The 15,584-nt window shown below is 39.2% G+C and overlaps 2 protein-coding genes across 2 annotated transcripts in view; both read left to right on the forward strand.

Moving 5' to 3' along the window:
• LOC145906887 (uncharacterized) overlaps positions 1 to 15,584 on the forward strand; it is a 130,525-nt gene that overhangs the window by 4,217 nt on the left and 110,724 nt on the right. The gene's annotated exons all lie outside the window — the stretch shown is intronic.
• On the forward strand, positions 3,290 to 3,802 carry LOC145906024 (techylectin-5B-like). The gene is made up of 2 exons (XM_082993397.1): positions 3,290 to 3,369; positions 3,535 to 3,802. The coding sequence occupies exons 1-2, from the start codon at positions 3,314 to 3,316 to the stop codon at positions 3,713 to 3,715; spliced, it is 237 nt and encodes a 78-aa protein (XP_082849523.1). The 5' UTR covers positions 3,290 to 3,313; the 3' UTR covers positions 3,716 to 3,802.

Genomic DNA, 15,584 nt, shown 5'->3' on the forward strand with positions numbered 1-15,584 from the left:
TGTTTTACTTGATAAATACCAGGTGTTCCAGCGTCGTTATGATGGATCTGTTAGTTTCGATAGAGATTGGGTGGATTACAAGAACGGGTTTGGGGATCTATCAACAGAATTTTGGATGGGTTTGTATTCCAATAAAGCAATCCTTAACCAAGTACAAATGTTGCAAAACTTTGAATAATGGTTTGTTTTAGTTTAAAATGTACCGCTGGCATAAAATATACGTGCTGTATTTTACGACGTTTCGTCTGCCATTCAGCGAGACTTCATCAGGTATTGATGCCGCAATTTCAAAGTAAACTGCACTAAAACATTTAGGGGCACAAAAAAGAAAAAAGTACACGTTGACACCGCTTGTCAGATCACGTGACAGAGGCAAAACACGAAACACTGCGGGAGGCGCAACAGTTACAACAAATTGTTATAAACTGCAGGAAAGTAAACACATTGTTCTTTGTCGTTGACGCATCCACTGTTTTTGTGAATGTGAAGCGACTCAAGAATGCTAAAATAATCGCTCCTTTTGTTGGGCAATAGCCCGCACCATGTGAAAAACTCACTCGAGTTTGCAGTCGAGGTACGGAGCTTACGAGTGGAGCAGCATGACAGCATGGTATCCTTTGATGTGGTGTCATTGTTCACCAATGTACCGGTATCCCTATCAATCACCACTGTTATGGCACGCTCAAAATATACTGGCAATAACCCGAAAGGATGAAACGCCCACTGGCGGAGCAGTTGTTATTCCCTTCGTCCCTGGCCTTAACGAAACATTGCGAAGATTGATGTCGGATTAGGCATTAAAATCTATACTAAGCCCCATACAACGCTTGGCAATGTAATTTCACGACCCATTGCTACGGAGGCTTCCGAGCCAAAGGGAATGGTCTGTTTAATACCATGCAAATATTGCGATGGTATTTACATCGGCGAAAGTAAAAGGGCCTTTAAGACGCGACTGAAAGAGCATCGCCGTGATGTCGCATCGAAAGATGCCAGCAAGACTGCGTTGGCCAAGCATGCGGTGACACTGCGACACGAAGTTGCCTTCGATAAAGCCCTTTCCAAGTTCTGGAAAAGGAGTTGGACCACACCAATCGGCTCTTTCTTGAGTCGTTTCACATTCACAAAAACAGTGGATGCGTCAACGACAAACAACAATGTGTCTACTTTCCGGCAGTTTATAACAATTTGTTGTAACTGTTGCGCCTCCCGCAGTGTTTCGTGTTTTGCCTCTGCCACGTGATCTGACAAGCGGTGTCAACGTGTCCCTTTTTCTTTTTTGTGCCCCTGAATGTTTTAGTGTAGTTTACTTTGAAATTGCGGCATCAATACCTGATGAAGTCTCACTGAATGGCAGACGGAATGTCGTAAAAATACAGCACGTATATTTTATGCCAGAAGAGCGGTACATTTTAAATTGCAATATGCCTGTGGCAGCAACAGGAGTTCCAGCTTTGTTTTAGGTTGAATACATTTACTGAACACATTGTTATAACTTGTACACACCCAGTTAAATATACAGGCCAACCAAGCAAAACGTTTCAAGCAAGCTACGTAACAATCCTAGAGTCACTAAAACAGTAACAGTTAATCCAATTTAAATTCCAGTGTTTTCAGCAATATTATTACAACCAACAAATTTTATCAGGTTTGGAGAAACTGCATCATATCACCAGTGCGTCCACTAGATGTCGCCTTCGTGTTGACCTTCAGGATTTTTCCGGAGGTCAAGGATTTGCCGAGTATAGGTAAGACAATGACGAATTTAACGTTTTCAATTTAATGCCATTGTTCCAACGATAATTTACCTGATGCTGCCAGGTCGTCATAACTAACAAAATCTTAAAAGTCATTAGGGAAATACCCTCCTTATTACGTCAGATTCACAAAATTCGTGTTTGAAGTTTGAAGCAACACAGAATATTCTTGCTGTGTTTCAATGCATTTACTCGGTTCGGAATAATTATGAAAACAAAAAGTTTAGATACCGCACACACATAGGAATGGTAATCAACTCGTAACGACCCCACATCACCGCTTTTGTGGTTTGCGCGATCGCTTGGTCGCGGATTGCCGGGACCGAGCTCAGTGGGGCTCGGATTGGGTCGAACGTCACCTTTTTGCGCAGTTCAAGCGAAAATGACCACGGTCAAACCGTTTGACAATTGATGGCAGCAATCCAGTGAATATTAGTGCTGTGTCCCGCATCGATATATGGGATGAAAATGATTATTATATTCTCCATCTAACACCCATGCATAATCCAGTGTTTGAAATTTCGATTTTCTGCCCAACATGCTCGGCCCCCAATGTTTTCAATGAGGCAACAAAAATCCCGTAATCGCGACGTGTAAGACGCTGACACAACTTGATTGTCAGTGTATAAGTTGTATAGTGTAAACTCTCTGTGTTCTCTTTGCCCACCCCTGGGTTAGCTGCTGGTCGTTGCGTGGTTGATTGAATATTGTTGGGTCTCTATGCAAGAAAATGGGTGCATTGCCCTGCAGAGTTAATTCCTTAGGCCAGTGGTTCTTACCCGGTGGGACATTTAAGGGTTGTAGGTGGATAATTAGTCGGTAACGAAATACACAAAAGTATTTGGAAAAGAAATATAATGATATGTATTCACTGTGTGTTGAACACTTATTGGTAATTGGTAATGCCATGCGGCAGAAAAAGTTAAAAAAGTATAACAGATATAACGAAAATACAATAATTAAATTCTTAGTTAAAAAATGTAAATACCATTGGGAAATAAGGATTCCGTTTACACTGGGTGTGGGAAATGAGATAAAAAAGGTTAAGAACCACTTAAAAAAGGTTAAGGAAAATCTGTTGCCCAGACGAGTTTATGCGGTCGTTGTTGCCCAAGTCCTTGTGGTGAAATCTTGAGTGCCAAGTACTGACCTTTGCCAAAACGTTGCATCCTGACTGGAAAGTTAGAATTATCCGCTTTGTTCTTCAGCTACAATAAAGCGTCCTTGTAATCCTCCAGTCGTTTGTGAACTTAAAGTTGAAAAATATCTGGGTTTCCTTCTCAAAACTACTAATCCCACTCTGTGTTTACTGCTTAGTTGACAACTAATTATCCCACACAACACAACACAATGTATGACACATGTCGTTTATTACGTCATAAAGGGTTTTATGTTTAACAATCATTTCCATGAGCAACAAACCAATGTTAATTTAAATTAATTTGCATTAAATTAAACATTATGACATTGTTGTTTTCAGTAATTTCAGCATTGGCGATGGAGGAAGTTCTTACACAATTACTATATCCGGATATTCGGGGAATATAGGAGATGCCATGACATTTTATGATAACGGGATGAGATTTACAACACGTAACAGTGACAATGATGCGTGAGCAATAATGATACAAGTGTCTGATTATATTTCAACAATTGTAAAAATCAATTACTCTGAAACAGGGGGTTGCGTTAAAGTTTTAGTTAAACACAAGTTTTAACTGAGTTTAAACAAGTTGTAACACAGAGTTGTTGACAACCGACCTAATTATAATTGCAGGTATGGAGGTAATTGTGCTGTGTGTTGTGGTGGAGCTTGGTGGCATCGTGATTGTTCATTTGCCAAACTCAATGGTCCGTGGTCGAGAACTTCTACTGATGACAACACTATGAGTTGGTATTATTGGAAGAGATCAATGGGCGGAATAATGAGTTCTAAGATGAAAGTGAAATGCGAATAAATGTTGGTGAGGTTTAAAGTGACAAAAATTAACATTGCTTCGTTAGTTACCATGGCAACGTTGTGTTGATTTACAATTATTGACAGACATTGTAAATACTTTCACCTGTTTTGACAAAGGCTTGAAATCGTAAATAACACGAAAGCAATTGTACCAAACCGTATTTATTTCAGAAATCCTTAGAATTTTTTGTTAATAACGAACTTTACCTTTCTGCATGTTTGTTATTATCATGGTATTTGTAGGGCGTTACTTAAAACGTCTACACAAATAATAACACTGCCGTACATCTGACTCCTGATAAAAAGGTTGCTATCAAACACAAAGTCAATCGATCAGTTTAATACATAATAAACAAGCGCACGAGGATTAACAATAAAAAGTTACAAACCACGCGTACAAAAAGTCTCTGTCCTATATGTCCTTTGTCCTCTGTCCCTTCGTATCTTTTTTACGCAAAAGACATGTGGCCTATATAGAAAATGCATACCAGGTTATTTGAATTCGGATTACCACGTGACACATTTTGAAAAGGCGGCTTGTTGCTGGAAGTGTCAACGAACGAATAGCACGTTCGCCGTAAATGAGTTAAACTTGGTTTACAGCGTGATTATTATCCGACGTTATTGAAACAACGGTTGATGCCAGAAAAACACAACATAATAATGGCGCCGACACTACTTATTATTACATTTTGTGCGTTTCGGATGCCACTTCTTCCATAGAATTATGTCAACGTGTCAATTAGATATTGACAACATATTCCGTTTTATCATTCCTTGTATATCATGTCGTTGTTGTAATATCGCATGCAACCGTTTCCATGCTTTATGTTGATAATCCGTGTAAATATAAGCATTGATCCATCAGATTCGACAGTTGATTTTTGATACGAGGATGTCAGTAAATTTGATTCAGTTCAGTTTGGCATTCTCTGATAAACCCCCAAAATGCAGTCACGCCAATTCACCGCAAATATTTACAGAAATGTGCGGATATCGCGGAGCCATTTCTCAAACTTATGGGAAAGGTTTTATGTGAGGGTAAATTGTGTAACAAGGTTTCTTGTTAACACCCAGGTCATCATTGCAGCCCAAATCATGACGTCACGGCCGTGGGCCTTCGAGTGGCGTCTGTCACGTGTTTTATTTGTGTTGTTGTTTTTGTCTGTTCAGTTACCTGCCTACCTCTGCACACACATTGCTGAAACTCATTCTTACTTGGCACTGATGATGAACACATTGGTGTTTGAAACGTTTGCTTCGGCATGAGTAGCATACTAGCTTTGGCTTTCCTTTACAAATCATTTTCTTGTCACCTCCCAAGGTTAGACCTTATACACTCTTGTGTAATAACCTAACTTAACGCAGCAGTTTGTGGAGGACACAGACGCGTCTGATGCGTCTGCCGGTTGCATACCATGGCAGAATATAAATGGCATGGAGAGAGTGTTTTGTAGAATTGATTCTTGAACCCGAAATAAATTACTCGATAAATAGAATTTCCAGCCACCAAACACCAAGGATCATGACGTCAGTTTCAGGCCATGTTAAAAACCAGAATTTTCCGACAAGATCTCAAAATATGAATTTCTTTTCGATCCTGTAGCGAACACAGTGTACATTAATATGAAAATTGTAATATTGGAACTGTTTATATTCGTGACCGGGTTTCCACGTACAAAGGTCAAACTAAACGTGGTACAGTAATAATTACAGACCTTTAAACAACGACCGCCCTGGCTCTAAAACAATAAAGGACTATAAAGTGCTGTAACCTGTTGGTCCGCCCTGACATGCCTAGCGGCCACCTGTGACTTGTGTTCATGCTTTATATGGGCCACATTGGCTTGCATGATTATTCCATTCCATTCCATTCTACTTGTGGTTTCATTTGGACTGCTGCGTACGTTTCAGCCATCTTAATACAAGATTGTTTTTCCTGATTGGTGTCGGATTACGGAGTTTACAGAAGAACACGCATTAAAACGCAACAATCCCAATTCAGGGTTTGTTTCCTTTTCAAAACCGAGCGACAGTGAAACAATAGCAGTAATTGGAACGTAACAATAAGCAATTGTGACATCACAGGCCTCAACTGCCTTGCCGCAGACATACAAGGAACTGTGTTTATAAAACAACCAAATCGAAGAAGCAATAAATTGATGCAAATGTACAATAAATAATATTAGACAGATAACAATGTTAAAAGATAGGCAGTCTAAGGATAAAAGATTTGACAACAATAGGTACGAAAGCGGTTGGAATATTTCATGTTACGTGGTGACGTCGTCATATTGATGCCGTTATTTAGATGGTAAAATTAAGCGGAAACACATGTTTTGGGTGTGGTTCATGATTGCGGCGAAATAATTATGAAATAATATTGAAATTACAAATCACAAGTTGAAATGCCATGAGTGGGACTGACAACTTTATCACTGGTTGTGATTTCTAGGGTTATGGAATTTGGTTTCCCGAAAAAAAAATAGTGCTTCAGGACAAGAAAGAATATGACTAGCGAAAAAAACATGTGAAAGTGGCAAAACAGATGAAAATCGTCACTGCAAGGCTTAAACACTGGAGCGGAGTATTGAGAGTGGGTGTAAGCGTATATGCCGTAACTATAAGATACATGATCTTGTAAATAAACCTTATTGGGACGTGAAAGACTTGGAACATTTCGCGAGCTCGTTCGGGTACAACGACACCCTGGTTAACTCTGTGGATCCTCCCAACCGACGAAAGTTTTTGCTGAGTATTGTCACAAAAACATGCATCGGCGAAGGTAATGTTGTGTGGTAATGTGGAAGCCATTGATATAGATCGCTGTGGTTCATATGGTAACCCTGTGGAAAACCCCTGATTTTAACATTCAAGTTTGTGGCTAGAACGACAAATACTAAAGTTTCGTTAAAATCTGAACGCAATAAAAGTGCTCGGTGTCAACTTTCAATGCTTTCGGCGGAAGAGGGCGGTGACGTAAGCTCGCATGAGTATCACAATCTCATTAACATGTTCTGCGGTGAAGGAAATGTCCCCTCTTGACTCGGTCTGAAGTCTGAAAACATTCGCAGATCCCGGAAGACTGGATCCTGAGAGGAAGACACAATACCATGTTCAACTCAAGGAATGTAGCTGGAAAATCTTGTTAAATTGTTTGGAACAGTGGTTCAGAGACTTTTCAAACGTCAGAGCCGAATTCGAAACCGACCGCAGCAAACCCGAGACTCTATTTCAGTGTTTCTTAACCTTTTTTGGATCATGAACCCCTAAAACATTTTTTGGAAAGCCATGGACCCCATTGCAAGAAACACATTGCAAATGTCGAAAAATTAAAATTCGTGGACAGCGAAACCTTATGGACAGAGGAAAATACGTGGATTTTCGGAATAATTGTATTTCGTTTCATGGACCCCTTAATGCATCTTCTCGGACCCCTTGGGGGTTCATGGACCCCAGGTTAAGAACCCCTGCTCTATTTGAAAACTTTTTATGTAATTGGGCATTTGACCGAATCAAACATTTGTGCCGTAGTTTACCAACAATTTTGTTTTCTGACGCCAAATAAACTGCAGGGAAATATGGACTCCACGTTACCTCACTACTATGGTAAGCGCCGCAAGAAGGATAGTTCAGTCATTTCACAATTTGCTAGTCCAAGTGCTTATTTTAGTCCAACGGTTCCTGAACATGGATGGGTTGAGGCTGAATGTTTATGTTTCGTAAAATAAACTGCATTATATTCATAAGACCTACAAGCAGAAACGTTGAGAGCCAATAACTCCAACAAGTTTTGTGTCTTTCCGCGTTGAAAACGAACCATTTTGTTCGATCAAACTTACTTTTCATATGAGAAATGATCCAGGGACTGTGAGTGACCCCGTTAGAACACAGTTGCTCCCTGCGCCGATATCGCCAGAGTGAGAAGGGTTTGACCGAACTGCGCGTCGTGATTCTCAACTTTAAACAAGTAGGATCCGTATCCGGGCCACCGACGTGCAAGGTTAACATATTCAGCCTGAAACAAATTGTTGAGATAAAATGAATTAGACGGAATGAAGAGAACGCGAAATATGCTGAACATAAAATTATGCGAATAATATTTAAACATCAAGCAGCTAAATACAATGCCAATAAATATCAACCACGGGCAGAGATGTACCGACATCCAATAACACAAAACTCCAGTCTTATTGTTTAGTGAGATTATTGTGATACTGACCACGGCGTCTTCTTGCGGCATTCCTCTCAATCTCCTCCATATATCCAGGACGTTTGATTTGACATCCTGCATTTCCTCCAGGAAGAGAGTCCTCTTCATCTCACCGCTCTCACCTTCCTCCTTCACCTTCTTCATCCCTCTCTTCCGAAACGTGTTAAAAAGACTCGACCCCTGAAAGAATTAAAATCTGCCGAAACTCTTCGTTGCCAAAAACGATTTGTTAAATTTTAACGTTTCGGCCTCTATTCGCTTCGTCCACAAATTAAAATTCTTTGTTGTTTTACTAACTATCAATATACGAGCTGATTTAAAGAATGGCGATTAGTTGTGGAATACGATTCATGTGCGGTTGGTGCCAACGTCCAAATATAACTCATATTTATTTTGAACAAAAACGACTTGAACGCGTGTGAACAATAAATATGCGGAATAAAATGGCATGGGCACCGATAAAACCACAAGTTTATCGAGTCAGGCCCTCATGGGAACGGATAACTAGCATGGGATGAAAGGATGTGTTCGAAGGTGGGGATATCTACGTGGCGAGTTTGGAATTTTTCCTAATTACCGAAAAAATCAAATTGAGACCGAATAAAAACCTTTACTCACAGAACGTTTCTTGACTGGCATTGAGTTTGCATTTAATTCATTCGAGAAAGAATCGGTTCGTTTGAAGCAGAAGTCTTCGTTTTCGTTTGTGATCTCGTAAGCGGCCATCAACTTGTTGATTGGATAATATTTGCCGATGTCAGCACTGGAAAAAGAATCCATGTTTTATATTCGCAAAAGAAGTCTTGAAAATCCATTGGCATTTTTATATTTTTATGCTTTTTGTTGGTTAAACGGAACGAAGCAATGAAGATAAAGTTGCGGCTCCACTTAAATAAACTTACTCAATATTGATTTGATGGTAATTTCCTTTAGCGAATTGCAACCTTAAAGCTGCGATATCTTTCAATACGTCATCAGATAGAGGGTAAAGTCCCTGTATCACTTGTTCGTGGACCTGCAACATTAAGGAAGTTCTGAGTTAATGTTGTTGAAAAAGCTAGAGGTTGTATGAAATTTATTTTCTGCATTGGAAACTCCTGCGTTTAGAAAATCACTCAAGGTCAGTGTTTCCCGAAAATTTTTCGCCAAAGTTATTTGAGTTGAGAAGGAACCCAGACGATTTAAGGTGTCCAGTAGCTCATGTAAGGAATTCTAGGGCTTCGTGAAATCCGCGTTGGATGCCAGGTTACCATGACGACAGAATCAACCGAAGCAAGTTTTCAATCAAAAAAAACAAAATCACTGAATGGAAACAGAGAAACTCCCGACTCACGTCTTCGTAAACGAAGTGATATTCGATTGAGTCTTCCCGTGCATCAATCGGATCGAACACACAGTAAAGTTTGAAGTAGAATACCCATTCCGAATCCTTACCGCCACTATCCGGATTCGTTTGTGATTCCGAGTTTGTTGTGTTTAAATTCGAATGTTTCGCGTTACATGACGAAGGGTTAAAGTTCAGTGTGACTAATTACTTGCAACGAATTTGTAACTAGACTTCTCAAATCAAGTAAAAAAGTTCGAACGGCAACTTACTGTTCGAACTTTGCAACGATATCAGCGAGGAAAGTGTTTGGTTCAATCGCTCTGTCAACATCGCCCTTGTGTTCGAATAATGCGAACGTGTTCTTATTCCCCTCCACGTTCATTCCATGCTGGAGTTTCTGGACAACCTGAACACCAAAGTTGGACGTAAACTGTCTAAAGTGACTCCTCTAATTTAAAGTAAAAATATTTTGTAACTAAAACAACGAAACGCTTCTGAACACATAAAAATGCAGAATATAATTTAATAACAAATATTGAAAAAGAAGCATGTTTGCCACCAACCAACGAAACCAGTTTATCAGAAGAAAATACAATTGAAAATTATACATGAAATACTTCCGAGTGTTCGACATTACAATTTGCAGCAATGCTCTACTTGCCTTTCCAGCAGTGGTGAAAGAGTTGATGTAGATTTCGCATGTTGCGCCACCATAGCAGTTAATCACAGTGACCAGGTCCCTCATCTCCAGCACAGCACAAATCTCAGCAATGGAAGGAACCATCTCACGTCGACGTGACGTCTGCTGACTCAGCGCATTTTCACCGAACTCAGCATAAGCTCCACCAAGAGTGCCAGGAAATCGCTCTTGTACCCTGATAACGGATGTTAATAAACAAACGGTGAAAAGGGATCCCCGAATAATCATTACTGTACAGATTCCCAGGTATCTTATGGCACATTTGTGTGCAGTCAACAGCGCGAGGTAAGATAACCCGACCCGCTGTAATGCAAAACTACTGCTTAGTAGCAAGTGCTTCTCAAAGTGGCGTACGCCCCACCACTTTGGCCCGGCAAAATCGTCGGTGGACGTTAAGGTTTAAGATATTTCTTGGCTTATCTCTCATTAAACGAGCATTTTGTTTCAAATTTACTGGGAATACAAAGCATTGAGGCAAGTAATAAATTCTGGTTTACCAATAAAAGTGGGATAAGAGAAGTTTTAGAATTAGCGCTCAGACCAGATATTCACAAACTTTTCGTCTGCGAAACCTATGAAGATTGTTTATCTTAACAAAAAAAAAAAAAAATTTAGTAAACCTTTGTTGTGTTAAGGGTTCCGCGAACTCTACATTGGATAACCAAGTTATTTACGCACTTAGTGACGTCATACCTCTTTAGATGCAGCTTCAGGTAAGACAGCACGGGACGTGATGGGTGGTACGCGCAACACATACAAGCTATGAGATGCCAGTAATGCGGACATGACGTCACATGAAGCTGGTCACACATTTGCTCGTCTGTGGTGAGTTGGAGGGTGTAGATGGCGGTTTGTTTGATAAATTGGAGATAAAGCTCGTCCTGGAATAGCTTGGAGCCGTGGCACACTCGCATGATCGCCTGGAACGAACAGATAGATGGTTTGTTGGCTGGACGGTGTCGCAATGCTTTTTGATTGTCTGTTTTGAATGCTGATTGACGTCAAGTAAAACTTTGATATAAATTGTGATTTGTGAACATCATTCCCCACTCATTGCAAAGGAAGATCCACAATTACCTGACAAACGTCATAACATGTGCAAATATATAGGGGAGGAAAATCAGTTACAGGCGGGAATTCGAGAAATATTAAAAAGCAAAATTTAAAACGAGTGATTTCGCTTCCTCCTCAATGTTCTGGAAAGTCCGTTCTTCCATTTGAAGGAGGACGTCAAAAATCCTCACAGCCTCGTCCCTCAACCTCGTCCCTGTAGTGGTCGTCACGAGAGGGCACCTGTGAGCGAACAACGGTTGATTATGATTTCTATGACTTTTTTTCTAAGTAGCGAAACCAATACTTTTATATTTTTTTGGAATAATCAACTTGGTTCGTTAGCAACACAACAATATGAGCAATGTTACGTCACAGATAGTTCGGGTAAGATGATGTTGACGTCATCGTGGTTTTATGATAACCACGTGGATGCTTGCAGCACTATTAAGTTTGCGTTAGCATTGGATTCTGGGACGGATAGTTGTAATAATTGCAGGGTCACCTGTTCGTATGGAAGGGATAGCAAAGGGGATCTTAAAGGTTCGCTTGATTGCCTGAAGATTGGGTTCCTCTTGTAGATTAAGTCGATCTCCTTTTCATTGTCATCTGAACGCTGTTGCAACATACACAAATTTTTAGTCATATTTTCATACACTATGGTCGACATGCTAAATATATGTGAAAGAATCAAAACTTTGGGCAGAGTCGTTTTGTTAACAACATTGTAATAATATTTCCTGATGTGTTTTTTAAGCAGGTAATTTCAATGCAAGAAGCTTTTCGCCTGGCTACCTAAGTGGCAAGACCAGACACATTACCGACATATTAGATCGAAGCAGTTGCCCTGTAAGCAGATTACTCCAAGAAATAAGCTCAGTTTCAATTCTACACTTCTGTACCTTGATCTTGTCCATTAGGATCTTTGTTTTGGTGAGAATCAGAGGTTGTCCATCTATCATAGCCTGGATCTCACTGCTCCAGATATTCGCGTCTTCCTCTACCTCCGTGCTGAGTCGGAGGGTGTACTTCCTCCCGTACACCACAATCTCCCACAAACCTGTCTGCGTCTGTAGTGAAATAGACCCAGTCGGAAATTTATATCCGTACTATGTTTGTTATATCACCATGCCCACACCTGGCCAAACGGACATTGCCTTGGTATATATGCCTGGATTATATCACGAAAGGTAATGTCCGGCCGCACATGGCCATGGCATAATACATCTGGTGAAAACCTATGATTTGCCGTGGCAAGTACTGGTATAAACTATTGTAAACATCTGGTTTAATACTGCATTATCCACGGTTAATATCTGAATTATCCAGTGCACATCCCAATTTTACGCACGTGTCCCTGGTCTAAAGGAGGGATAACCTCAACACACAAAACATACAATTTTGTAGTTTAATTTTAAAACGAACTAAAGAACAGTGTCACTGTCCAGAATTTATGAATTGCTTAAAACCGGCTCTGTGCTGAATCCACTCGAACCCGCATCTGTGCTGAAGCCACTCGAACCCGTATCTGTGTTGGATCCACTCGAACCTGCCTCTGTCCTTGCGATGGTGTCCTTTCGTCGCCGGTCCCTCCCATGGTTCCAGTCACAAGCCTGGCTTAGTACCAACTTTACTTCATTTCCAACAGCTTCATAAGAACTATTTTCAAATGTGGTGTACTGTAGTATTTCTGAAACAAATACAATGACTTAACAATCTATTTTTAAATTATCTCTATTCATTGATAACTGATACAGTACAAATCACAAAAAGCACACAGATAACAATGTTAACCTCCATTCCAAAGATAAAATATATACTACTTACTTACTTGACAACATTAAATGAACTGTATGATTCTTGAATTTTATTTTTTGGTTTGGCCTTCTCTTCTCCCCCATACCACTCCACGAAAATTGTTGGGCCAATGTTGGATCCATCAGTAACTTTATAAAATTTCTTACTGTGGCTCGCAAGCATTTCCGATTTTCTACTTGTATGGCAATCACTTTTGGATCCTTAAAAAGAAGTCCAACTCAATCACTGGCAAAACACATTGAAACTGCACAAATAAGGAAGTACAAAACCAACCTACTTTGCATTTTTTTAGTAGTTCACCCAATTCCTCTTCTGTTTTTGCAGGATAAAATGAATGAAAACGTGGCAATGACCCAGTTGTGCTCTCATTTGTTAGTTGCATTTTCAACTTTTCTTCAAAACTCACGACAGTTTTTTGTAGTGTTCCTATTTCATCTAAAATTTTGTCCTGCTTTCTTTGCACTGAAAGTGTTGATGATTGCAGTTGTAATATATGGTGAATCATGTTCTGCATATCATCACTGTTTTTGACAACCTTTGCTGCAATGGGTGATTTGAGGGGTTGTGCAAAGAGTCGTTTTCTTGGTGATGATTGAAGACTATACCTAAAGATATTTAGTCGGAGCATTTTACCAAATTTATTCAGTAAAGATACTAAAATTCTCTGCAACTCTTTGCAGGCACACTGTGTTAACAAATACAATGGATTACCTTTGTAAGGGCACATTGGCTTGTGTGTGTGAAACATTCCCATCAGTCTCACTGTCAGTTTCACATGGTGAACTGATATATCCATCTTTCTGGAAATTCTTTTTATATGCCTTTGCTTGACATGTTTGAAAAGTGTCTGAAACAAGGAATGCATGTTCAGTGTGTCTTAAATCAAATCATTTTTATTTTGCACAGTGGGACGCACATGAACAATAAATATTCAATATTTATGTGCATCGAACAGTAAATGGGCGCCTGACTCGATAACCTTTATAGTTTTATCGGTGCCCATGCCATTTTTTTCCTTGTATATTGTTCTTACACGTAGTCGCTTTTTTTTCGCAAAATAAACATGATTTGATAAATATGCAAAAATAAAAACGCCATGGGTACCAATAAACCACAAGGGTAATCTTACACAGTTTTAAAAGGGTTAAATTTGCACTTTTTGTTTAATTCTGAAGAATTACATCATACTTGATTGCTTTAAAATTTCACATTCATATGTAGGCCAGTTGGATTCTGGTGGAACTTTTTCCTCTGCCATCTTTTGTATATTTCCATTTAGAGGCCATTTGCAGTGGCTCTCTCCAACCATCCACAATCTTGGCACAACATCTGTGGTGCCACCAACAGTAAATTGTACACAAAGAAATTTTTTCATTTTATTCAAATATAGTTTTTCTTTTTTCACACTCCTCTGCAAAATAAACACAAAATCGTTAATTTTATCCAAACATCACATATATACTATAGCAGAATTTCCAGTATTTGTTATCATACTATAATTTATCAGATATTGTGCAGCAATTCAACAGCAACAAACTTACTCTTGTAAGGAAACAAAATACATTTACTCACACTAGTGTCAAAAATAACTACTTCAGAAATATCATTCAAAGAAGATACTTTAAAAATTCCTGCATTTGTAGAAAGGAAGGGCACTTTAAAAAAACACTTCACATACTTATACCTTTTCACTATAAAGAATTTGTTATTATTACAATCCACAACAATGTCAACCACTTTTGCTATAGTATCATTATATCTTATAGTTGCATTGGCACGTGAGGCTGTGTTTAAAATACAACCTGAATGTAGTTTAGCCATTTCATAATGCTTTACTACTTTCTCATGAAAATGAGCCATTGCAAAACTTCGATCCGTTACTTTTCTGACGCTTCCTCTTTCAAAGCCAATACTTTCCATTTTCATTGTCATAACAATATTTTCATTTTCATGAAAAGCGTGTGAGGCCACTTGAGACAAAGGCCTATATCCAGATCGCACACAGTTTTTTAAAATTCCAAGATAGCTTTCAAATGGAAAACTACTTATCATGTCCAATGAACCATACATACAAAAATCATCCACTAGGTGCACAACACTATGTACATTGTAAGTTACAAATCCTTTACCATACAGAGAAGAGCTCTCACAAAAAAATTTGTTAAGGAGATTTCCACACTCCAGCACATACTTATTGCCATGTTTTGATATTAAAAGACGCATAGCCACACATAGCTTTAAAAAATGGCAATATTTCTTTTTTCCTATAATATTTTTGTCTTTCATGACAACCAAGCCAACATACAATAAAAAAAGACGGAATTCAGATGCCTTCCAGTACGCAAGCTCAGACATGGGTCGCAACTTGCGATTGAACTCAATAGGGATATAATCCTTTATTCGATTGAGCTTTTCATCCAAAGTCTTAAGTGCATGTGTTGATAGCTTGGCTTGGTTTTGTCTGTATAAATTTGGATACAAATACATTAACACAGCTCATTAAATGTATATACACACATTAACGCACAAAATTACCTTCTCATGCCACGCCACCAGGACAAAAGCCGTTTCATTACTCCTAAGCAGCAAAGATGCATATAATCCAATATGAATCCACTAACCATACTAACACCAAAGTCAGCTAAAATAGACTTTCCAACATGATGCTGTTTATGAATTTGTAACTTGAAGTCACTGTCAGACCTCAGAGTACAGCTATTCTCAAGCAAACAAACATGACCTGAATTAGAATCGTAGAC

Source organism: Ascidia mentula, chromosome 6 (genome assembly GCF_947561715.1).
Source record: "Ascidia mentula chromosome 6, kaAscMent1.1, whole genome shotgun sequence".
In the NCBI taxonomy this organism is placed as follows: domain Eukaryota; kingdom Metazoa; phylum Chordata; class Ascidiacea; order Phlebobranchia; family Ascidiidae; genus Ascidia; species Ascidia mentula.

Coding starts and splice junctions, on each gene's coding strand:
- LOC145906024 (XM_082993397.1), top strand. CDS start 3,314: ATGACATTTTATGATAACGGGATGAGATTTACAACACGTAACAGTGAC. Junction 3,370..3,534: donor CGTAACAGTGACAATGATGC/GTGAGCAATAAT, acceptor TTATAATTGCAG/GTATGGAGGTAATTGTGCTG.